The 24,620-nt window shown below is 43.5% G+C and overlaps 1 protein-coding gene across 3 annotated transcripts in view; it reads right to left on the reverse strand.

The window, feature by feature from the left end:
• The window catches only part of LOC138670568 (DNA dC->dU-editing enzyme APOBEC-3C-like), a 51,715-nt gene that overhangs the window by 23,431 nt on the left and 3,664 nt on the right, over positions 1 to 24,620 (reverse strand). For 2 of the 3 annotated variants that reach the window (XM_069758009.1, XM_069758011.1), the window contains one exon: positions 9,800 to 10,354. In XM_069758009.1, the coding sequence (XP_069614110.1) occupies positions 9,800 to 10,354 (555 nt within the window). Of the gene's footprint in view, positions 1 to 1,789; positions 1,870 to 9,799; positions 10,355 to 24,620 lie in introns of all 3 variants that reach the window. The other variant, XM_069758010.1, reaches the window with a different exon arrangement.

Here is a 24,620-nt window from a genome sequence, read left to right on the forward strand (position 1 = left end):
CTCTTCTTTCTGCGGATTCCGCAGCGGTTTTACAACTGCTCCAATAGAAAACCGCAGTTGTAAAACCGCAGTGAAATGCGCAGAAAAAACATGGTAAATCCGCCATAAATCCGCAGCAGTTTAGCACTGCGGATTTATCAAATCCGCAGCGGAAAAATCCGCAGAGGACCAGAATACGTGTGCACATACCGTACCCTAACCCTAGCTCTAACCCTAACCCTAGCCCTAACCCTAGCCCTAACCCTATTCTAACATTAGTGGAAAAAAAAAAAATTCTTTATTTTTTTATTGTCCCTACCTATGGGGGTGACAAAGGGGGGGGTCATTTATCATTTTTTTTTATTTTGATCACTGGGATAGATTATATCTCAGTGATCAAAATGCACTTTGAACGAATCTGCCGGTCGGCAGATTCGGCGGGCGCACTGCGTATGCGCCCGCCATTTTGGAAGATGGCGGCGCCCAGGGAGAAGACGGACGGACCCCGGCAGGATCGGTAAGTATGATGGGGTGGGTGGGGAGCACGGGGGGGGGGAATCGGAGCATGGGGGGGTGGATCGGAACGCGGGAGGGGTGGAACGGAGCACGGGGGGTGGAACGGAGCACGGGGGGTGGAACGGAGCACGGGGGGTGGTGGAACGGAACACGGGGGGGGGGTGGAACCGAACACGGGGGGTGGATCGGAGTGCAGGGGGGGTGATTGGAGCACGGGGGTGAGCGGACAAGAGCACGGGGGGGAGCGGAGCACAGGACGGAGGGGAGCGGGGCAGTGTACCAGACAGATCGGAGGGCTGGGGGGCGATCGGTGGGGTGGGGGCACATTGGTATTTCCAGCCATGGCCGATGATATTGCAGCATCGGCCATGGCTGGATTGTAATATTTCACCCGTTATAATAGGTGAAATATTACAAATCGCTCTGATTGGCTGTTGAAAGTGAAACTGCCAATCAGAGCGATCGTAGCCACGGGAAGGGTGAAGCCACCCCCCCTGGGCTAAACTACCACTCCCCCTGTCCCTGCAGATCGGGTGAAATGGAAGTTAACCCTTTCACCCGATCTGCAGGGACGCGATCTTTCCATGACGCCACATAGGCGTCATGGGTCGGATTGGCACCGACTTTCATGACGCCTACGTGGCGTCATGGGTCGGGAAGGGGTTAAACTTCATGGGTGCCAATAACAATGAGCAGGACTGTATTTATTCATATACAAAGAAAGAAGAACATGTGGCACTCACCAGCTTGTGCTGCGATAAAAAAGTCCTTTATTGCGCCATAGCGTGTACTGAGGACATCATAATAACAGCTGCAGGTATATGCGAGGGTGCAAGGTGACCGAGAATGACGGACGTTTCGAGCGGACTGCGCTTCAATGCACTTGGACCCGTTGAAGCGCAGTCCGCGCGAAACGGCCGTCGTCCTCGGTCACCTTGCACCCTCGCATATACCTGCAGCTGTTATTATGATGTCCTCAGTCCACGCTCTGGTGCAATAAAGGACTTTTTTATCGCAGCACAAGCTGGTGAGTGAAACATTTTCTTCTTCCTTTGTATATGTTGCTCTTGGACTGCTAATCAATGTTGAGCACCACAAAGCCAGTGCAAGATACCACCTGATAGTGTACAGGGAACTTTTGCTGCTGCAGCCACAAAAACTGCAGCTGTAACCTAGTGCCGTTCTACTTTTCTCTATGAAATTCATCACTGTATTTATTCATGTACTAATATATTATTGTTTAACGAATGCATCAAAATGAAATGCAAATCAAGTAAAAAATGTTTTTACTTACCCCAGGAGTATGAACTTTACTTCATATTGACTATTGCTATTTATCATACATGTCATAAGATCTCCTATGTATTCTGCATACTAGATAAAGAAATTGCACATAGCTGTTGATAAAGATTGTATCTGCTAGCTGAAAGACATACCTGCTTATGAAGGGCTAGTCTGAATCTTGTTACTACATACAAGTGCTTCTCACTAAATTAGAATATCATCAAAAAGTTAATTTATTTCAGTTCTTCAATACAAAAAGTGAATGTTATATATTATATAGAGTCATTACAGAGTGATCTATTTCAAGTGTTTTCTTTCTGTTAATGTTGATGATTATGGCTTACAGCCAATGAAAATTCAAAAGAAATTATCTCAGTAATTTAGAATACTTTAAACCACCAGCTTATAAAATGATTTTAACCCCTTCATGACCCAGCCTATTTTGACCTTAAAGACCTTGCCGTTTTTTGCAATTCTGACCAGTGTCCCTTTATGAGGTAATAACTCAGGAACGCTTCAATGGATCCTAGCGGTTCTGAGATTGTTTTTTCGTGACATATTGGGCTTCATGTTAGTGGTAAATTTAGGTCAATAAATTCTGTGTTTATTTGTGATAAAAACGGAAATTTGGCGAAAATTTTGAAAATTTCGCAATTTTCACATTTTGAATTTTTATTCTGTTAAACCAGAGAGTTATGTGACACAAAATAGTTAATAAATAACATTTCCCACACATCTACTTTACATCAGCACAATTTTGGAAACAAAATTTTTTTTTGCTAGGAAGTTATAAGGGTTAAAATTTGACCAGCGATTTCTCATTTTTACAACGAAATTTACAAAACCATTTTTTTAGGGACCACCTCACATTTGAAGTCAATTTGAGGGGTCTATATGGCTGAAAATACCCCAAAGTGACACCATTCTAAAAACTGCACCCCTCAAGGTGCACAAAACCACATTCCAGAAGTTTATTAACCCTTCAGGTGCTTCACAGCAGCAGAAGCAACATGGAAGGAAAAAATGAACATTTAACTTTTTAGTCACAAAAATGATCTTTTAGCAACAATTTTTTTATTTTCCCAATGGTAAAAGGAGAAACTGAACCACGAAAGTTGTTGTCCAATTTGTCCTGAGTACGCTGATACCTCATATGTGGGGGTAAACCACTGTTTGGGCGCACGGCAGGGCTTGGAAGGGAATGAGCGTCATTTGACTTTTTGAATGAAAAATTGGCTGCACTCTTTAGCGGACACCATATCGCGTTTGGAGAGACCCTGTGTGCCTAAACATTGGAGCTCCCCCACAAGTGACCCCATTTTGGAAACTAGACCCCCCAAGGAACTTATCTAGATGCCTAGTGAGCACTTTAAACTCTCAGGTGCTTCACAAATTGATCCGTAAAAATGAAAAAGTACTTTTTTTTCACAAAAAAATTCTTTTTGCCTCAATTTTTTCATTTTCACATGGGCAATAGGATAAAATGGATCCTAAAATTTGTTGAGCAATTTCTCCCGAGTACGCCGATACCTCATATGTGGGGGTAAACCACTGTTTGGGCACACGGCAGGGCTCGGAAGGGAAGGCGCGCCTTTTGACTTTTTGAATGGAAAATTAACTCCAATTGTTAGCGGACACCATGTCGCGTTTGGAGAGCCACTGTGTGCCTATGCATTGGAGCTCCCCCACAAGTGACCCCATTTTGGAAACTAGACCCCCCAAGGAACTTATCTAGATGCATACTGAGCACTTTAAACCCCCAGGTGCTTCACAGAAGTTTATAACGCAGAGCCATGAAAATAAAAAATAATTTTTCTTTCCTCAAAAATGATTTTTTAGCCTGGAATTTCCTATTTTGCCAATGGTAATAGGAGAAATTGGACCACAAATGTTGTTGTCCAGTTTGTTCTGAGTACGCAGATACCCCATATGTGGGGGTAAACCACTGTTTGGGCGCACGGCAGGGCTCAGAAGGGAAGGCACGCCATTTGGTTTTTATAAATTGAAAATTAGCTCCAATCATTAGCGGACACCATGTCGCGTTTGGGGAGCCCCTGTGTGCCTAAACATTGGAGATCCCCCACAAATGACCCCATTTTGGAAACTAGACCCCCAAAGGAACTAATCTAGATGTGTGGTGAGCACTTTGAACCCTCAAGTGCTTTACAGAAGTTTATAATGCAGAGCCATGAAAAAAAAAAAAAAAAAAAATTTCTTCTCTCAAAAATGATTTTTTAGTCGCAATTTTTTATTTTTCCAAGGGTAACAGGAGAAATTTGACCCCAATATTTGTTGTCCAGTTTCTCCTAAATACGGTGATACCCCATATGTGGGGGTAAACTACTGTTTGGGCACATGCCGGGGCTCGGAAGTGAAGTAGTGACGTTTTGAAATGCAGACTTTGATGGAATGCTCTACGGGCATCACGTTGCGTTTGCAGAGCCCCTGGTGTGCCTAAACAGTAGAAACCCCCCACAAGTGACCCCATTTTGTAAACTAGACCCCCCAGGGAACTTATCTAGATATGTGGTGAGCACTTTGAACCCCCAAGTGCTTCACAGACGTTTACAACGTAGAGCCGTGAAAATAAAAAATAATTTTTCTTTCCTCAAAAATGATGTTTTAGCAAGCAATTTTTTATTTTCTCAAGGGTAACAGGAGAAATTGGACCCCAGTAATTGTTGCGCAGTTTGTGCTGAGTATGCTGGTACCCCATATGTGGGGGTAAACCACTGTTTGGGCACACGTCAGGGCTCGGAAGTGAGGGAGCACCATTTGACTTTTTGAATACAAGATTGGCTGGAATCAATGGTGGCGCCATGTTGCGTTTGGAGACCCCTGATGTGCCTAAACAGTGGAAACCCCTCAATTCTAACTCCAACACACCCCTAACCCTTATCCCAACTGTAGCCGTAACCCTAATTACAACCCTAACCCCAACACACCTCTAACCACAACCCTAACCCCAACACACCCCTAACCCTAACCACAACCCCAATTCCAACCGAACCCTAACCCTAAGGCTATGTGCCAACGTTGCGGATTCGTATGAGATTTTTCAGCACCATTTTTGAAAAATCCGCGGGTAAAAGGCACTGCGTTTTACCTGCGGATTTACCACGGATTTCCAGTGTTTTTTGTGCGGATTTCACCTGCGGATTCCTATTGAGGAACAGGTGTAAAACGCTGCGGAATCCGCACAAAGAATTGACATGCTGCGGAAAATACAACGCTGCGTTTCCGCGTGGTATTTTCCGCACCATGGGCACAGCGGATTTGGTTTTCCATATGTTTACATGGTACTGTAAACCTGATGGAACACTGCTGCGGATCTGCAGCCAAATCCGCACCGTGTGCACATAGCCTAATTCTAAAGGTATGTGCACACGCTGCGGAAAACGCTGCGGATCCGCAGCAGTTTCCCATGAGTTTACAGTTCAATGTAAACCTATGGGAAACAAAAATCGCTGTACACATGCTGCAGAAAAACTGCACGGAAACGCAGCGGTTTACATTCCGCAGCATGTCACTACTTTCTGCGGATTCCGCAGCGGTTTTACAACTGCTCCAATAGAAAATCGCAGTTGTAAAAGCGCAGTGAAATGCGCAGAAAAACCGCGGTAAATCCACGCTAAATCCACAGCGGTTTAGCACTGCAGATTTATCAAATCCGCTGCGGAAAAATCCGCAGAGGACCAGAATACGTGTGCACATACCGAAACCCTAACCCTACCCCTAACCCTACCCCTAACCGTAACCCTAACCCTAGTTCTTACCCCAACCTTAGTGGAAAAAAAAAACAATTTTATTTTATTATTGTCCATACCTATGGGGGTGACAAGGGGGGGGGGGTATTTACTGTTTTTCTTATTTTGATCACTGTGATATGTTTTATCACAGTGATCAAAGTTCACTTTGGAACGAATCTGCCGGCTGGCAGATTCGGCGGGCGCACTGCGTATGCGCCCGCCATTTTGGAAGATGGCGGCGCCCAGGAAAGAAGACGGACGGACCCCGGGAGGCTAGGTAAGTATAAGGGGAGGGAGATCAGGGCACGGGGGGCGTCGGAGCACAGGGGGTGGATCGGAACACGGGGTGGGGGATCGCTGTGCGGGGGGGGTGGATCGGAGCACGGGGGGGGAAATCGCTGTGCGGGGGGGATCGGAGTGCGGGGGGGTGGGATTGGAGCACAGGGGTGGGATTGGAGCACGGGGGGAGCGGACAGGAGGACGGGGGAGCGGAGCACAGGACGGAAGGGAGCGGACCACCGATCGGAGGGCTGGGGGGGGGGGGAGATCAGTGGGGTGGGGTGGGGGCACATAAGTGTTTCCAGCCATGGCTGATATTGCAGCATCGGCCATGACTGGATTGTAATATTTCACCAGTTTTTTAGGTGAAATATTGCAAATCGCTCTGATTGGCTGTTGAAAGTGAAACTGCCAATCAGAGCGATCGTAGCCACGGGGGGGGGCGGGGTGAAGCCACCCCCGCTGGGCTAAACTACCACTCCCCCTGTCCCTGCAGATCGGGTGAAATGGGAGTTAACCCTTTCACCCGATCTGCAGGGACGCGATCTTTCTGTGACACAGCATATGCGTCACAGGTCGGATTGGCACAGACTTTCATGACGCATACGCTGTGTCACAGGTCGGGAAGGGGTTAAAATCCCAAAAGTTGGCCTACTGAAATGTATGTTCAGTAAATGCACTCAATACTTGGTCAGGGCTCATTTTGCATCAATTACTGCATCAATGCACCGTGGCATGGAGGTGATCAGTCTGTGGCACTGCTCAGGTGTTATGGAAGCCCAGGTTGCTTTGATAGCAGCCTTCAGCTCGTCTGCATTGTTGGGTCTGATATTTCTCATCTTCCTCTTGACAATACCCCATAGAGATTCTATGGAGTTAAGGTCAGGCAAATTTGCAGGCCAATCAAGCACAGTAATACTGTTGTTTTTAAACCAAGTATTGGTACTTTTAGCAGTGTGGACTGGTTCCAAGTTCTTCTGGAGAATTAAATTTCCATCTACAAAAAGCTTGTTGGCAGAGGGAAGCACGAAGTGCTCTAAAATTTCCTGGCAGAAGGCTGTGCTGACTTTGGTCTTGATAAAACACAATGGACCTACACCAGCAGATGACATGGCTCCCCAAATCATCAGTGATTGTGGAAACTTCACACTAGACCTCAAGCTTGGATTGTGTGCATCCCTACTATTCCTCCAGACTCTGGGACCTTGATTTCCAAATGAAATGCAAAATTTACTTTAATCTGAAAACAACACTTTGGACCGCTGAGCAACAGTCCAGTACTTTTTCTTCTTGACCCAGGTAAGACGCTTCTGGCGTTGCTTATAGATCATGAGTGGATTGAAACAAGGAATGGGACACTTGTAGCCAATGTCCTAGATATGTCTGTGTGTGGTGGCTCTTGAAACAATGACTCCAGCAACAGTCCACTCCTTGTGAATCTCCCCTAAATTTCTGAATGGCCTTTTCTTAACAATCCCATTTGCTTGTGCACCTTTTTCTACCACACTTTTTCCTTCCTCTCAACTTTCCATTCATATGCTTAGCTCTGTGAACAGCCAGCTTCATTAGCAATGACCTTTTGGGGCTTACCCTACCTGTGGAGTGTGACTGCATTCTGTACATCTGTCAAGTTAGCAGTCTTCTCCATGATAGTCGAGCCAAATGAAACAGACTAAGTGTTAGGAGTCGAGTTTCCTCTGCTGCACAGGGGGAATCTCGATCCGTCTCCGCTGCGGTCTCCCATTCTCCTCCAGCCGCAGTGGAGCCTGCTCAGCAGGGACGTCGATCCCAGCGTCTCGCTCAGTCTGACTCTGTGAGAAGAGTTACTGCTGCTTCTCCAGCTTCTGCCTTTAAAGCCAATACTGGTCAGCAGCGAGTGGACTTCTCTGGGACTAAGTCCTTGTCTGCGCACACTGAGCATGCCCAGGGCAAGATCTCCCGTTGGAGATCGAGGGTCATGTGCTCAGACTCTGCAGCGCATTCTATTGGTCCTCTTGGCAGGTCTTGGAAGGGCAAAGTTTCTGTGGCCGCTTCCTGTCCTGCAGCTATATAAACTGCGCATGACCGCACGGCCATGCGCTAGTGTACAACTTTATACGTGTGTTTGTTGTGAGTGCAAGTCGTCCTTTAAATACCCCTACCCTACTGTATGGTGTATGGCTGCTATCTAGCGCCCGACTTAACACTCAACGTGTCACACACGTGTCAGCGTCCTCTGCTGTGACCGCCAGTGCGGCGCCACGCGCCTGTGTGCGCTTCCTGACCCATGTCTGGGTACTTAGTGGTGCCTGCCAGCACGGCACAGTTTGCACTTTGGTGCCTCTATTGTATATACTTTTCACACCCAGTTGTGGTGTAGTGCCAGCAAGGGTCTAATCGGACTACTATCCCTGTTGGGGTCTAGTTCGCTGACCACTTGCTCGCGCTCTATGTGCGGTACCGCGATCCTGTGACGCAACAGGATCGCTTTCTTCACGCTGGGTGAGGTTTAACCCACGCGTGTATACTTATGAGTACCGCCATATCGTCTGTCATGTCCTAGCAGCAGGTTTCACCTGCACGGTGGACCCCGGACTGCGAACGCATCCATTACATCTCTCTTGGTGCGTTCCGCCAGTCCTAACACTAAGGGACCTTTTTAAACACTAAGGAACACTAAGGAAGCCTTTGAAGGTATTTTTGTTAATTATTCTAATTTACTGAGATAATGACTTTTGGGTTTTCATTAGCTGTAAACCATAATCATCAACATTAATAGAAATAAACACTTGAAATAGATCACTATTAGTGATGAGCGAGTGTGCTCGTTACTCGAGATTTCCGAGCATGCTCTGGTGTTCTCTGAGTATCTTGGGCATGCCCTTAGATTGTTTGTGTCACCACAGCTGCATGATTTGCAGCTGCTAGACAGCCTGAATACATGTGGGGATTCCCTAACAAACAGGCAATCCCTGTATGTGTTCAGGTTGTCTAAGGGTAGCGTCACACAGTGCCATTTTGATCGCTACGACGGTACGATTCGTGACGTTCCAGCGATATCGCTGTGTCTGACACGCAGCAGCGATCAGGGATCCTGCTGAGAATCGTACGTCGTAGCAGATCGTTTGGAACTTTCTTTCGTTGCTGGATCTCCCGCTGTCATCGCTAGATCGGTGTGTGTGACACCGATCTAGCGATGCGTTCGTTTGTAACCAGGGTAAACATCCAACGATGCCGAGGTCCCCGGGTAACCAGGGTAAACATCGGGTTACTAAGCGCAGGACCGCGCTTAGTAACCCGATGTTTACCCTGGTTACCAGCGTAAATGTAAAAAAAACCAAACAGTACATACTTACATTCCGGTGTCCGTCAGGTCCCTTGCCGTCTGCTTCCCGCACTCACTGACTGACGGCCGTAAAGTGAAAGCAGAGCACAGTGGTGATGTCACCGCTGTGCTGTGCTTTCACTTTACGGCCGGCAGTCAGTGAGTGCGGGAAGCAGACGGCAAGGGACAGACACCGGAATGTAAGCATGTACTGTTTGGTTTTTTTTACGCTGGTAACCAGGGTAAACATCGGGTTACTAAGCGCGGTCCTGCGCTTAGTAACCCGATGTTTACCCTGGTTACCCGGGGACCTCGGCATCGTTGGTCGCTGGAGAGCTGTCTGTGTGACAGCTCTCCAGCGACCACACTACGACTTACCAACGATCACGGCCAGGTCGTATCGCTGGTCGTGATCGTAGGTAAATCGTATAGTGTGACGGTGCCCTAACAGCTGCAAATCAACTGTTAACTGGCAAACAATGACAAGAAGACTTTATCACCAAAGCTGGCTTCCATTTAAAAAGGGTATATGGTCATTAGACAATCTGGTATGCCACTGTGTATACCTGATAAAGGAACCTAAACTGAAACTTTGCAAACAGTAAATAATCTTCCCATTGTGTGCAGGCTATTTAATCGGCTTGTATAGTGCTACCATTCTGCAATAACACACATGCAAAAACTTTACCTCATGCCAGAGATGATCCAGTTCAATCGCATTTCTTTCACAATGAACGTTTAACTCTTCACAGGGTTCAAATTGCTCTTTTGGATCCACAAAAAGGTAAAAGCATGCCTTAAAATCTTCTAGATCCATCATTTTAATTTGCACTCCATATTTTCTCAGAATTTTTAAGCTGATTTTATTGTCAATATCATGAAAATTATAAAACCTTGAAATATTCAAATTCAAGATTACTTTTTCTTTCTTGTTGTTGAGAAATCTGCATATTTCTTCACAACAGTTGAGGCAGGGACTGTAAGTTGCGTATAAAGTGATTTTATATTGAGAATCTTTTTTCATACAATTTGATCTCCAAAATTTGGAGAGTTCTTGCAAAACAGTTATCTCGGCATGTTCAACTCCTGGGTTGTTGTATGCAAAGCCCCACAGTTTCCATGGTGGTTTCTTGTCCTCCAGGCTAAAGCACACTAATGCTTTATTCACCAAATCATTAGTATTAAAGTTATCATGAAATTCTTCTTCTGATAAAAATTTTCTGATGAATAGTGTCATGTCTAACTGCAAGATAATAAAATTCAATATATGTTAATGAAATTATATTGTAAATTCGCAATTAACTTTTTGATTTGCAATCTGCATTTTTTCGTGCATTTCCTATTATGTAATTAAGAAGAAAATAAGTATGCATGAAAGTTAGGATCACCAAATGAGAAAAACAAACACTTGATACAAGAACAATTACTGGCACACAATGAAAAATGTTTAAAAAGACAAAAAACTACACAATAATTCACCCGGTGTGTCTGTAATAGGACACCTCTCCTCTTATGTCCAAGTGGTGGCAATAAATGTGTCTGTAATGTAGTTACTACAGTTTATTATTTTGGTGTAGTGTGCATGCCTTACAGTAGTGCTTTTCTTCTTTTTGGCATCATGGAATGCAATTACTGACAGATCAATCTTGTGCAGGGGTGTGCTGAAGGTGTCAGTACTTTGATTGACAGCTCAGTCAACCAATGTGGTGCCTGGTTGATGGCTTAGCCGGCTAATCTGAGACTGGGAGGTTCTGAGCCGCCTTCAAGTGTACCCCGTTCCAAGTGATTGCCCATCTACTTAGCTGGACTGTTAGTTCCAGATCTCTGAGAGACATACATTCAGCTCTGTATGGTTTATCTCTCTGTGCCTTGTGTTCTGCTTGCGGATCTTTGTGCTGATTAACCTCGTTATGACCAACCATATTGCCTGCTCCCTTTGTTCTGATCTGCATTCCTCAAGGTATTATGTCCTTGGACAGTTATTTGACTACGCCTTTGTCTCTTCCTTTGTTTATGATGTACCCTCCTGGCTTTTGACCTCGGACTCCTTAGCTACCCTGACTACCCTGACCCTCGGATTGTCTGTTAGAAGAGACTCAGCGTCACAACTGGACTCAAGAGCATAGTTGTGGAAGGTCTAGTTGATTCCACTAAAGTTCTCCTGTCACCACTGCACATTACGATTGAACTGATGAAGAAGCTTGTGAAAGCTCTACCGAAAGAAAGAGAGACATTTAAGTACCGTACTTGTGTACCAAGTTTCAGGGACTGTTCAATGCAAAACTGAATTAAGGCATTTTTGTAGGTCTGCATATTTGGAAATTCATGAAGGACAACATGTTCAAAACAAAAACGAAAGCTGTTGAGAACTGGGCTTGGGATTATTTTAACGCCTTTCTGCCATTAGACGTACTATTCCGTCCATGTGGGGTGGGCCCTACTTCCCAAGGACGGAATAGTACATCATAGGCGATCGGCCGCGCTCCCCCCGTGAGCTTATCGCAGCTGACATCCGGCACTATGTGCCAGGAGCGGTCACGGACCGCCCCCGACACATTAACCCCCGGCACACCGCGATCAAACATGATCGCGATGTGCCGGCGGTGCAGGGAAGCATCGCGCAGGGAAGGGGGCTTCCTGCGGGCTTCCCTGAGACCCCCGCAGCAACGCGATGTGATCGCGTTGCTCCGGGGGTCTCCTACCTTCCTCCCTGCAGCAAATCCCGGATCCAAGGTGGCCGCGGATCCGGGTCCTGCAGGGAGGGAGGTGGCTTACCAAGTGCCTGCTCAGAGCAGGCACTTGGTAACGCTGCAGCGCTGTTTGACAGATCGGTGATCTGACAGTGCTGTGCAAACTGTCAGATCACCGATCTGTATTGTCCCCCCCTGGGACAAAGTAAAAAAAAATTTTTACAAGTGTGTAAAAAAAAAAATCCTAAATAATGAAAAAAAAATAAAATTATTATTCCCATAAATACATTTCTTTATCTAAATAAAAAAAAAACAAAACAATAAAAGTACACATTTAGTATCGCCGCGTCCGTAACGACCCGACCTATAAAACTGTCCCACTAGTTAACCCCTTCAGTAAACACCGTAAGAAAAAAAAAACCGAGGCACAAAACAACGCTTTATTATCATACCGCCGAACAAAAAGTGGAATAACACGCGATCAAAAAGACGGATATAAATAACCATGGTACGACTGAAAGCGTCATCTTGTCCTGCAAAAAACGAGCCTCCATACAGCAACATCGGCAAAAAAATAAAAAAGTTATAGTCCTCAGAATAAAGCGATGCAAAAATAATTATTTTTTCTATAAAATAGTTTTTATCGTATAAAAGCGCCAAAATATTAAAAAAATGATATAAATGAGGTATCGCTGTAATTGTACTGACCCGAAGAATAAAACTGCTTTATCAATTTTACCAAACGCGGAACGGTATAAACGCCTCCCCCAAAAGAAATTCATGAATAGCTGGTTTTTGGTCATTCTGCCTCACAAAAATCAGAATAAAAAGCGATCAAAAAATGTCACGTGCCCGAAAATGATACCAATAAAAACGTCAACTCGTTCCGCAAAAAACAAGACCTCACATGACTCTGTGGACTCAAATATGGAAAAATTATAGCTCTCACAATGTGGTAACGCAAAAAATATTTTTTGCAATAAAAAGCGTCTTTCAGTGTGTGACGGCTGCCAATCATAAAAATCCGCTAAAAAACCCGCTATAAAAGTAAATCAAACCCCCCCTTCATCACCCCCTTAGTTAGGGAAAAATAAAAAAATTAAAAAAATGTATTTATTTCCATTTTCCCATTAGGGTTAGGGCTAGGGTTAGGGTTAGGGCTAGGGTTGGGGCTAGGGTTAAGGCTACAGTTAGGGTTAAGGCTACAGTTAGGGTTAAGGCTACAGTTAGGGTTGGGGCTAAAGTTAGCGTTAGGGTTTGGATTACATTTGCGGTTGGGAATAGGGTTGGGATTAGGGTTAGGGGTGTGTCTGGGTTAGAGGTGTGGTTAGGGTTACCGTTGGAATTGGGGTTAGGGGTGTGTTTGGATTAGGGTTTGAGTTAGAATTGGGGGTTTTTACTGTTTAGGCATATCAGGGGCTCTCCAAACGCGACATGGCGTCCGATCTCAATTCCAGCCAATTCTGCGTTGAAAAAGTAAAACAGTGCTCCTTCCCTTCCGAGCTCTCCCGTGTGCCCAAACAGGAGTTTACCCCAACATATGGGGTATCAGCGTACTCAGGACAAATTGGACAACAACTTTTGGGGTCCAATTTCTCCTGTTACCCTTGAGAAAATACAAAACTGGGGGCTACAAAATAATTTTGGGGGGAATTTTTTTTTTTTTTTCACGGCTCTGCGTTAGAAACTGTAGTGAAACACTTGGGGGCTCAAAGTTCTCACAACACATCTAGATAAGTTCCTTGGGGGGTCTAGTTTCCAATATGGGGTCACTTGTGGGGGGTTTCTACTGTTTAGGTACATTAGGGGCTCTGCAAACGCAATGTGACGCCTGCAGACCATTCAATCTAAGTCTGTATTCCAAATGGCGCTCCTTCCCTTCCGAGCCCTCCCATGCGCCCAAACGGTGGTTCCCCCCCACATATGAGGTATCAGCGCACTCAGGACAAATTGCACAACAACTTTTGGGGTCCAATTTCTCCTGTTACCCTCGGGAAAATATAAAACTGGGGGCTAAAAAATAATTTTTGTGGGAAAAAATTTTTGTTTTATTTTTACGGCTCTGCGTTATAAACTTCTGTGAAGCTCTTGGTGGGTCAAAGTGCTCACCACACATCTAGATAAGTTACTTAGGGGGTCTACTTTCCAAAATGGTGTCACTTGTGAGGGGTTTCAATGTTTAGGCACATCAGTGGCTCTCCAAACGCAACATGGCGTCCCATCTCAATTCCAGTCAATTTTGCATTGAAAACTCCTTCGCTTCCAAGCTCTGTCATGAGCCCAAACAGTGGTTTACCCCCACATATGGGGTATCGGCGTACTCAGGACAAATTGTACAACAAGGTTTGGGGTCCATTTTCTCCTCTAACCCTTGGTAAAATAAAACAAATTGGAGCTGAAGTAAATTTTTTGTGAAAAAAAGTTAAATGTTCATTTTTATTTAAACATTCCAAAAATTCCTGTGAAACACCTGAAGGGTTAATAAACTTCTTGAATGTGGTTTTGAGGGGTGCAGTTTTTAGAATGGTGTCACACTTGGGTATTTTCTATCATATAGACCCCTCAAAATGACTTCAAATGAGATGTGGTCCCTAAAATAAAATGGTGTTGTAAAAATGAGAAATTGCTGGTCAACTTTTAACCCTTATAACTCCCTACCAAAAAAAATGTTGGTTCCAAAATTGTGCTGATGTAAAGTAAACATATGGGAAATGTTACTTATTAAGTATTTTGTGTGACATATCTCTGTGATTTAATTGCATAAAAATTCAAAGTTGGAAAATTGCAAAATTTTCAAAATTTTCGCCATATTTCCGTTTTTCACAAATAAACGCAGGTAATATCAAATAAATTTTACCACTATCATGAAGTACAATATGTCACGAGAAAACATTGTCAGAATCACCGGGATCCGTTGAAGCGTTCCAGAGTTATAACCTCATAAAGGGACAGTGGTCAGAATTGTAAAAATTGGCCTGGTCCATAACGTGCAAACCACCCTTGGGGGTAAAGGGGTTAAAGAAGTCTAGAAGAAATTTCTAGGTAACAGAAAAGATCCAAAATTTAAGTCCATTGTGGAAAACATACTGAAACATTTCAAAGCCTTCGGTTGTATGATGAAACTGAAGTTACATTTTTTATATTCCCTCTAGGACTACTTTCCGGACAGGCTTGCTGCTGTTGTTAACCCCTTTCTGCCATCGAATGGAATAGTACATCCGATAGCAGAACCCCTGCTTTGATGTGGGCTCTGGCGGTGAGCCCGAATCAAAGCTGGGACATGTCAGCTGTTTTGAATAGCTGACATGTACTCGCAAAAGGCGCGGGCGGAATCGTGATCTGCCCGCTCCTATTAACCCTGCTATTCTCCTGGTTACCACTATACACTTGTTATCTTCCAGTCATTTTTGACCGGACCTAATAAAGTCTTGATTTTTAGCTAATTTAAGTGTTTTAATTGAATAATTTTTGCAGTATTATATTGTATGTGAACCTGGTTGTTTATAAACAAATGAAAAATGGAAAGAAAAACTTACTTTTTATTTTTTTGTGTGTCAAAACATTTAACATGGCTTTATTGGAATATTTATGCATATTGCATATTTGCACATACAAAAATAATTATTCATCCAACTGTAAACTATAACTAATAACAATAAAATAAATTTAATTATATTATTTTCCAACAAAACCCCCCCCCAAAAAATTAACAGTTCAGTTTTTTTTATGTAAAATGATAAATAAGTCACACGGTGCAAAATTTACTGCTTGCAATTGTCACAGGTATAATTGACATGTCTTTTGCATAAACATTTTTCACATCTGTAACATATCACATTTGATTTGTGATTGCTTGATGTTGGACAGAAGTCGCATCGTTTCCGTTTTAGGCTGGTTGCGTTGCTGGTGGCGTCCGTGGATATTGTAGCAGTGCTGGTGTAAGCTGTTGGTTCACTTTCTTTACTTGCTGTTGGATCCTGTGGACAATGGCTGCCGCTCCATCAGCTCTGGGTGTTACCTTTCGTTCTTCAATATATGGGCTAACCAGTGATTTTCCCAACTCCTCTATAAAAAGTCTTCTCTTATATAGTTTATTTTTGTTCCAATTTGGGTCTATTTCCTTCCATAGCACGAATGCATTGTATGCTGACACATCAAGCATATTGTAAAAAATCACCATTGGCCACCGATTTGTTTTGCGCTTATAGTTGTAAGTGCCTATCAGTTAATCTAGAGCAGGGGTCCCCAACTCCAGTCCTCAAGGCCCACCAACATGTCATGTTTTCAGGATTTCCTTAGTCTTGCCCAGGTAATAATTGCATCACCTGTGCAATGCAAAGGAAATCCTGAAAACATGACCTGTTGGTGGGCCTTGAGGACTGGAGTTGGGGACCCCTGATCTAGAGTATCAACAGCCCCTTTTGTAGCATTATATTCTAAAATGATGTCCGGTTTTCTGTCATCTCTATTACTGATTTCACTATTGTGATGCATTGTGCTCAGCAGAATTGCCTGCTTGTGTTTCTTTGGGATGTAAGAAACTACTGTGGAATCCTTAGTAAAATAAAACATAGAACTATAAATGTCTCTCTTACCGAGAATACCTTGCGGCAGATCTGGCTTATTTTTTCTAATAGTACCCAACATCGTCATTTTTCTTTTCATCAACATCTGCCCTAATTGATATGATGTAAAAAAATTGTCGCATGTGACATTTTGTCCTTTGAGTCCCTGGGTCAAACTGAATTGAACTATTTTACAGGAACAGCAGGGTAAAAATATTTGGCACATAACTATACTGGAAGGTAATCCATCAGCAGTATTGTAATGAGAAAATGTATGTATGTGTAAATCTGCATGGACCAAAAGGACCTAAATAAATTGATAAATAGTAGTTGATGTAATATATAGTCCAAAATGAGATTATAGCTCCTTTATTTTACTCATAAAATGGCTGGAGATCACTATAAAAGGCTATTGGTCATTTTTGACCGAAGAGTACAAGTGTATAAAAAATTGTGGAGCAAAAAGTAAACATAAAAAAAATATATAACAATACGCATAGTAAGAACCCCTCAAATGAGGAAAAGTCAATCAACCACAAGTTTCAGAACCGCATCTTGAATATTTTAAAAAATATTAAAGTTCAAAATCGTTTGACCGAAGACAACAGCAGGGTTAACTAGTTAAATGCCACTGTCAAACTGACAGCAGCAGCATTTAACAAGCGCTTCTGGCCATCCGGCAGGAAATGCGCGCATCGGTGACCCCTGTCTCGTGATCGGGGGTCATCGGTGTGTCAGCATGACAACCAGAGGTCTCCAGCAGACTCTATGGTTGTTGATGCCAGATTGCTATAAGCGGCACCCTGTGGTCAGCGCTCATAGCAATGCTGTAATTCTTCTACATAGAGGTGATCTGAGCAGCGCCTCTATGTAGCCGAGGCGATCGAGTTATGGCAGCTTCTAGTCTCCCATAGAGGCTATTGAAGCATGCCAAAATTTAAAAAAAATATTTTTAAAAATCTGAAAAAAATACAAAAAATATGCAAGTTTAAATCACACCCTTTAGCCCCATTCAAAATAAAACAATAAAAAAATTCAAACCTACACACATATGGTATTGCCACGTTCAGAATCGCCCGACCTATCAATCAAAAAAATGAACCTGATCGCTAAATGGCGTAGCGAGAAAAAATGTAAAAACGCTAGAATTAGGTTTTTTGGCGCCATGACATTGCATTAAAATGCAATAACGGGCAATCAAAAAGAACATATCTGCACCAGAATGGTATCATTACAAACGTCAGCTCGGCATGCAAAAAATAAGCCCTCACCCAACCCAAGATCACAAAAAATGGAGACGCTACAGGTATCGGAAAATTGCGCAATTGTTTTTTAGCAAAGTTTGGAATTTTTTTTCATCACTTAGATAAACAAGAACCTAGACATGTTTGAGGTCTATGAACTCGTAAAGACCTGCAGAATCATAATGGCAGGTCAGTTTTAGCACTTAGTGAACCTAACAAAAAAGCCAAACAAAAAACAAATGTGGGATTGCACTTTTTTTTGCAATTTCACCGAACTTGGAATTTTTTTCCCGTTTTCTAGTACATGACATGCAAAAACCAATGATGTCGTTCAAAAGTACAACTCATCCCACAAAAAATAAGCCCTCCCATGGCCATATTGACAGACAAATTAAAAAGTTATGGCTCTGGGAAGGAGGGGAGAGAAAAACAAACACAAAACCAAAAAAGGCTCAGGGGGTTAAGGGGTTAAAGATCAAAGATAAATATTTATCTTTGCATTTATTTATTTATTATTTAAATATTTAATCAGGATATCAAGGAGATGGAACAACAATACCATGGTAGATGGAACGTGATCATGATGGGGGACTACTGCTGGATAATATATAGCAAAAAGAGGGGCTATTAACCACTCAAAGACAGAATTTGGGTACCCAAAAAATTGTTCAAAATAGCTAAGGGAAACCTAAAACATAACGTTTAATTGACATTTATAAAAACAAAACGACACAACACACAAAAAAAACGAACCTGTGCATTAACCAAAGTCAATCGGACAAGGTACTGATAAACAGTCCAGAGGGAAAAAAAACAAAAACTCGGTAGACAAATTTGTTCACTGCACCGCCCTTAAGGTTGTCAATCAAACACTCCTTTTCTGGTAAAGCAGAGAGACCAAATGTATGACGAAAAAGTGCTACTGTTGCTAAAGACAAACAAGCTAACTATAAGGTGATAAATCAACACCGCTGATCGTCACCAAGATGCTTTAAACGTATGGGGGTACATATAAAATTATCAGAACGATCTCTGTTGTGAATTCCGTTCTTGGGCTCCCTCTTGTGGTTTCAAGTGGTATGGCTGCTCCTTGGATTTAGCTGTCTTCAGCTGCTTCCACTGATTGTCTTTTCTGCTCGGCTATTTATGCCTGGCTCTTTCTTCAGCCAGTGCCACTTGTAAATGGTTCCTGGTTGGATTCACATCTCTTTGGATTTCCCTGTTATCCTGACCAGTTCAGCAAAGCTAAGTCCTTGCTTGCTCTTTTCTGTCCACAGGTTGTGGACTTATCCGTTCTGTGCTTGCTATGTTTGTCCAGCTTGTCAGTATGATTTAATTCTGTTGCTGGAAGCTCTGGGAAGCAGATTTACCCTCCACACCTTTAGTCAGGTGTGGAGATTTTTGTAATCTCTGTGTGGATTTTTGTAGTGTTTTATACTGACCGCACAGTATTCCATCCTGTCCTCTCTATCTAGCTAGACTGGCCTCCTGTGCTACATCCTGGTTTCATTCTGTGTATGTCTTTTTCCCTCTCCTCTCACAGTCATTATTTGTGGGGGGCTAATCTATCCTTTGGGGATTTTCTCTGAGGCAAGATAGCTTTCCTGTTTCTTTCTTTAGGGGTAGTTAGCTCTTAGGCTGTGACGAGATGCCTAGGGAGAGTTAGGAGCATCCCACGGCTACTTCTAGTGTTGTGTTGAGCTTTGGGACTGCGGTCAGTACAGATACCACTTCCTTTAGAGCTCGTTCCATGTTGCTCCTAAACCACCAGATCATAACAGTACAAGTGGCCAAAAGTGAATTAAATGCATCTCAAAAGAAGGAAAAAATTCTGAGCCATTTTTTTTTCTGTGCACTCTTTTGTCTTTTTTTTCCTCTTGACATTTGGGTGGTGCAGGATTTGTGCTCTGGCATGGATGTTCAGGGTTTGTTTTCTCGTGTGGATCAACTTGCTGCAAGAGTACAGAGTATCCAAGATTATGTTGTCCAGACTCCGGCTTTGGAGCCTAAAATTCCTACTCCTGATTTGTTTTTTGGAGACAGATCCAAGTTTTTGAACTTTAAAAATAACTGCAAATTGTTTTTTGCTTTGAAACCCCGTTCTTCTGGTGATCCCATTCAGCAAGTTAAAATCATCATATCCTTGCTGCGTGGTGACCCTCAGGACTGGGCATTCTCCCTTGAATCAGGAGATCCGGCATTGCTGAATGTAGACGCATTTTTTCAAGCGCTCGGATTATTGTATGATGAACCTAACTCTGTGGATCATGCAGAAAAAACCCTGTTGGCCTTGTGTCAGGGTCAGGAAGCGGCAGAATTATACTGCCAGAAATTTAGGAAATGGTCTGTGCTCACTAAATGGAATGAGGATGCTCTGGCTGCTATTTTCAGAAAGGGTCTTTCTGAAGCCCTTAAAGATGTTATAGTGGGCTTCCCTACGCCTACTGGTTTGAGCGAATCTATGTCTCTAGCCATTCAGATTGATCGGCGTTTGCGCGAGCGCAAAGCTGTGCACCATATGGCAGTGTCCTCTGAGCAGAGTCCTGAACCTATGCAATGTGATAGGATTTTGACTAAAACAGGATGGCAGGAATTCAGACGTCAGAATGGGCTGTGTTTTTACTGTGGTGATTCTGCTCATGTTATTTCTGAAATTGCCCTAAATGTACTAGGAGGGTTGCTAGATCTGTTACCATTAGTACTGTACAGCCTAAATTTCTCTTATCTGTGACCCTGATTTGCTCATTGTCGTCCTTTTCTGTCATGGCATTTGTGGATTCAGGCGCTGCCCTGAACCTAATGGACTTAGAACTCGCCAGGCGCTGTGGTTTTTCCTTGCAGCCTTTGCAGAGCCCTATTCCTTTGAGGGGCATTGATGCTACACCATTGGCCAAGGATAAACCTCAGTACTGGACGCAGATGACCATGTACATGGCTCCTGCACATCAGGAAAATTGCCGTTTTCTGGTGTTGCATAACCTTCATGATGTTGTTGTACTGGGTTTTCCATGGTTACAGGAACATAATCCGGTGCTGGATTGGAAAACTATGGCTGTGACTAGTTGGGGTTGTCAAGGGGTACATAGTGACGTTCCTTTGATGTCAATTTCCTCTTCCCCCTCTTCTGAGGTCCCTGAGTTTTTGTCGGATTTCCAGGATGTATTTGATGAGCCCAAGTCCAGTTCCCTTCCTCCACATAGGGACTGTGATTGTGCTATTAACTTGATTCCTGGTTGTAAGTTCTCTAATTGCCGACTTTTCAATGTGTCTGTGCCAGAGCATGCCGCCATGCGGAGCTATGTTAAGGAATCTTTGGAGAAGGGGCATATTCGGCCGTCTTCGTCACCATTGGGGGCGGGTTTCTTTTTTGTTGCTAAGAAGGATGGCTCCTTGAGACCCTGTATAGATTATCGTCTTCTTAATAAGATCACGGTCAAATTCCAATACCCCTTGCCTTTGCTTTCTGATTTGTTTGCTCAGATTAAGGGGGCTAGTTGGTTTACTAAGGTTGACCTCCGAGGGGCATATAATCTTATTCGTATTAAGCAGGGTGACGAATGGACAACTGCATTTAATACGCCCGAAGGCCATTTTGAATACCTTGTGATGCCATTCGGGCTCTCTAATGCTCCATCTGTGTTCCAATCCTTCATGCATGATATTTTCCGCAATTATCTTGATAAATTCATGGTTGTATATTTGGATGATATTTTGATTTTTTCCGATGATTGGGAGTCTCATGTGAGGCAGGTCAGGATGGTGTTCCAGATCCTTCGTGATAATGCTTTGTTAGTGATAGTAAAAGATATAAAAGATAGTAAAAGAATAAAAACTGAAAATGTAGGCCCCTTAAAAAATAGTGAGGAAAGAATGGTTGTAGATGACGAGGAAAAAGCTAACATATTAAACACCTTCTTCTCCACGGTATTCACGGTGGAAAATGAAATGCTAGGTGAAATCCCAAGAAACAATGAAAACCCTATATTAAGGGTCACCAATCTAACCCAAGAAGAGGTGCAAAACCGGCTAAATAAGATTAAAATAGATAAATCTCCGGGTCCGGATGGCATACACCCACGAGTACTAAGAGAACTAAGTAATGTAATAGATAAACCATTATTTCTTATTTTTAGTGACTCTATAGCGACAGGGTCTGTTCCGCAGGACTGGCGCATAGCAAATGTGGTGCCAATATTCAAAAAGGGCTCTAAAAGTGAACCTGGAAATTATAGGCCAGTAAGTCTAACCTCTATTGTTGGTAAAATATTTGAAGGGTTTCTGAGGGATGTTATTCTGGATTATCTCAATGAGAATAACTGTTTAACTCCATATCAGCATGGGTTTATGAGAAATCGCTCCTGTCAAACCAATCTAATCAGTTTTTATGAAGAGGTAAGCTATAGGCTGGACCACGGTGAGTCATTGGACGTGGTATATCTCGATTTTTCCAAAGCGTTTGATACCGTGCCGCACAAGAGGTTGGTACACAAAATGAGAATGCTTGGTCTGGGGGAAAATGTGTGTAAATGGGTTAGTAACTGGCTTAGTGATAGAAAGCAGAGGGTGGTTATAAATGGTATAGTCTCTAACTGGGTCGCTGTGACCAGTGGGGTACCGCAGGGGTCAGTATTGGGACCTGTTCTCTTCAACATATTCATTAATGATCTGGTAGAGGGTTTACACAGTAAAATATCGATATTTGCAGATGATACAAAACTATGTAAAGCAGTTAATACAAGAGAAGATAGTATTCTGCTACAGATGGATCTGGATAAGTTGGAAACTTGGGCTGAAAGGTGGCAGATGAGGTTTAACAATGATAAATGTAAGGTTATACACATGGGAAGAGGGAATCAATATCACCATTACACACTGAACGGGAAACCACTGGGTAAATCTGACAGGGAGAAGGACTTGGGGATCCTAGTTAATGATAAACTTACCTGGAGCAGCCAGTGCCAGGCAGCAGCTGCCAAGGCAAACAGGATCATGGGGTGCATTAAAAGAGGTCTGGATACACATGATGAGAGCATTATACTGCCTCTGTACAAATCCCTAGTTAGACCGCACATGGAGTACTGTGTCCAGTTTTGGGCACCGGTGCTCAGGAAGGATATAATGGAACTAGAGAGAGTACAAAGGAGGGCAACAAAATTAATAAAGGGGATGGGAGAACTACAATACCCAGATAGATTAGCGAAATTAGGATTATTTAGTCTAGAAAAAAGACGACTGAGGGGCGATCTAATAACCATGTATAAGTATATAAGGGGACAATACAAATATCTCGCTGAGGATCTGTTTATACCAAGGAAGGTGACGGGCACAAGGGGGCATTCTTTGCGTCTGGAGGAGAGAAGGTTTTTCCACCAACATAGAAGAGGATTCTTTACTGTTAGGGCAGTGAGAATCTGGAATTGCTTGCCTGAGGAGGTGGTGATGGCGAACTCAGTCGAGGGGTTCAAGAGAGGCCTGGATGTCTTCCTGGAGCAGAACAATATTGTATCATACAATTATTAGGTTCTGTAGAAGGACGTGGATCTGGGTATTTATTTATTATGATGGAATATAGGCTGAACTGGATGGACAAATGTCTTTTTTCGGCCTTACTATGTTACTATGAAAGGGTCTAAGTGCCTATTCGGAGTTCAGAAGGTCTCTTTTTTGGGTTTTATTTTTTCTCCCTCGTCTATGGAAATGGATCCTGTTAAGATGTAAGCTATTCATGATTGGATTCAACTCACATCTGTGAAGGGCCTTCAAAAATTTTGGGGCTTTGCTAATTTCTATCGCTGTTTCATTGCCAACTTTTCCAGTGTGGTTAAGCCCCTTATTGATTTGACGAAGAAAGGTGCTGATGTAGCGAATTGGTCCTCTGCGGCTGTTGAGGCCTTTCAGGAGCTTAAACGCCGATTTACTTCTGCCCCTGTGTTGCGTCAGCCGGATGTTTCTCTTCCTTTTCAGGTTGAGGTCGACGCTTCTGAGATTGGGGCAGGGGCCGTTTTGTCTCAGAGGGAGTCTGATGGTTCTTTGATGAAACCGTGTGCTTTTTTTTCCAGAAAGTTTTCGCCTGCGGAACGCAATTATGATGTCGGCAATCGGGAGTTGTTGGCTATGAAGTGGGCGTTTGAGGAGTGGCGACATTGGCTTGAGGGAGCTAAGCACCGCGTTGTGGTCCTGACTGATCATAAGAATCTGATTTACCTCGAGTCGGCCAAGCGGCTGAATCCTAGACAGGCTCGATGGTCCCTGTTTTTCTCCCGTTTTGATTTTGTGGTCTCATATCTTCCGGGATCTAAGAATGTTAAGGCTGATGCCCTCTCTAGGAGTTTTTCGCCTGATTCTCCTGGAGTCCTTGAGCCAGCTGGCATTCTTAAGGAAGGGGTGATTCTTTCTGCCATCTCCCCTGATTTGCGACGGGTGCTTCAGGAATTTCAGGCTGATAGGCCTGACCGCTGTCCTGTGGGGAAGCTGTTTGTTCCTGATGGATGGACAAGTAAGGTTATTTCTGAGGTTCATTGTTCAGTGTTGGCTGGTCATCCTGGGATTTTTGGTACCAGAGATTTGGTTGCTAGGTCCTTTTGGTGGCCTTCCTTGTCGCGCAATGTCCGTGCTTTTGTGCAGTCCTGTGGGACTTGCGCCCGAGCCAAGCCTTGCTGTTCCCGCGCCAGTGGGTTGCTTTTGCCTTTGCAGGTCCCTGAGAGGCCCTGGACGCATATTTCCATGGATTTTATTTCGGATCTTCCTGTTTCCCAGAAGATGTCTGTTATCTGGGTTGTTTGTGACCGGTTCTCTAAAATGGTCCATCTGGTACCTTTGCCTAAGTTGCCTTCCTCCTCAGATCTGGTTCCGTTGTTTTTTCAGCATGTGGTTCGTTTGCATGGCATTTCGGAGAATATTGTGTCTGACAGAGGTTCTCAGTTTGTCTCTAGGTTTTGGCGGGCCTTTTGTGCTAGGATGGGCATTGATTTGTCTTTTTCTTCGGCGTTTCATCCTCAGACTAATGGCCA

The sequence above is a fragment of the Ranitomeya imitator genome, chromosome 3 (assembly GCF_032444005.1).
Source record: "Ranitomeya imitator isolate aRanImi1 chromosome 3, aRanImi1.pri, whole genome shotgun sequence".
NCBI classification, from domain to species: domain Eukaryota; kingdom Metazoa; phylum Chordata; class Amphibia; order Anura; family Dendrobatidae; genus Ranitomeya; species Ranitomeya imitator.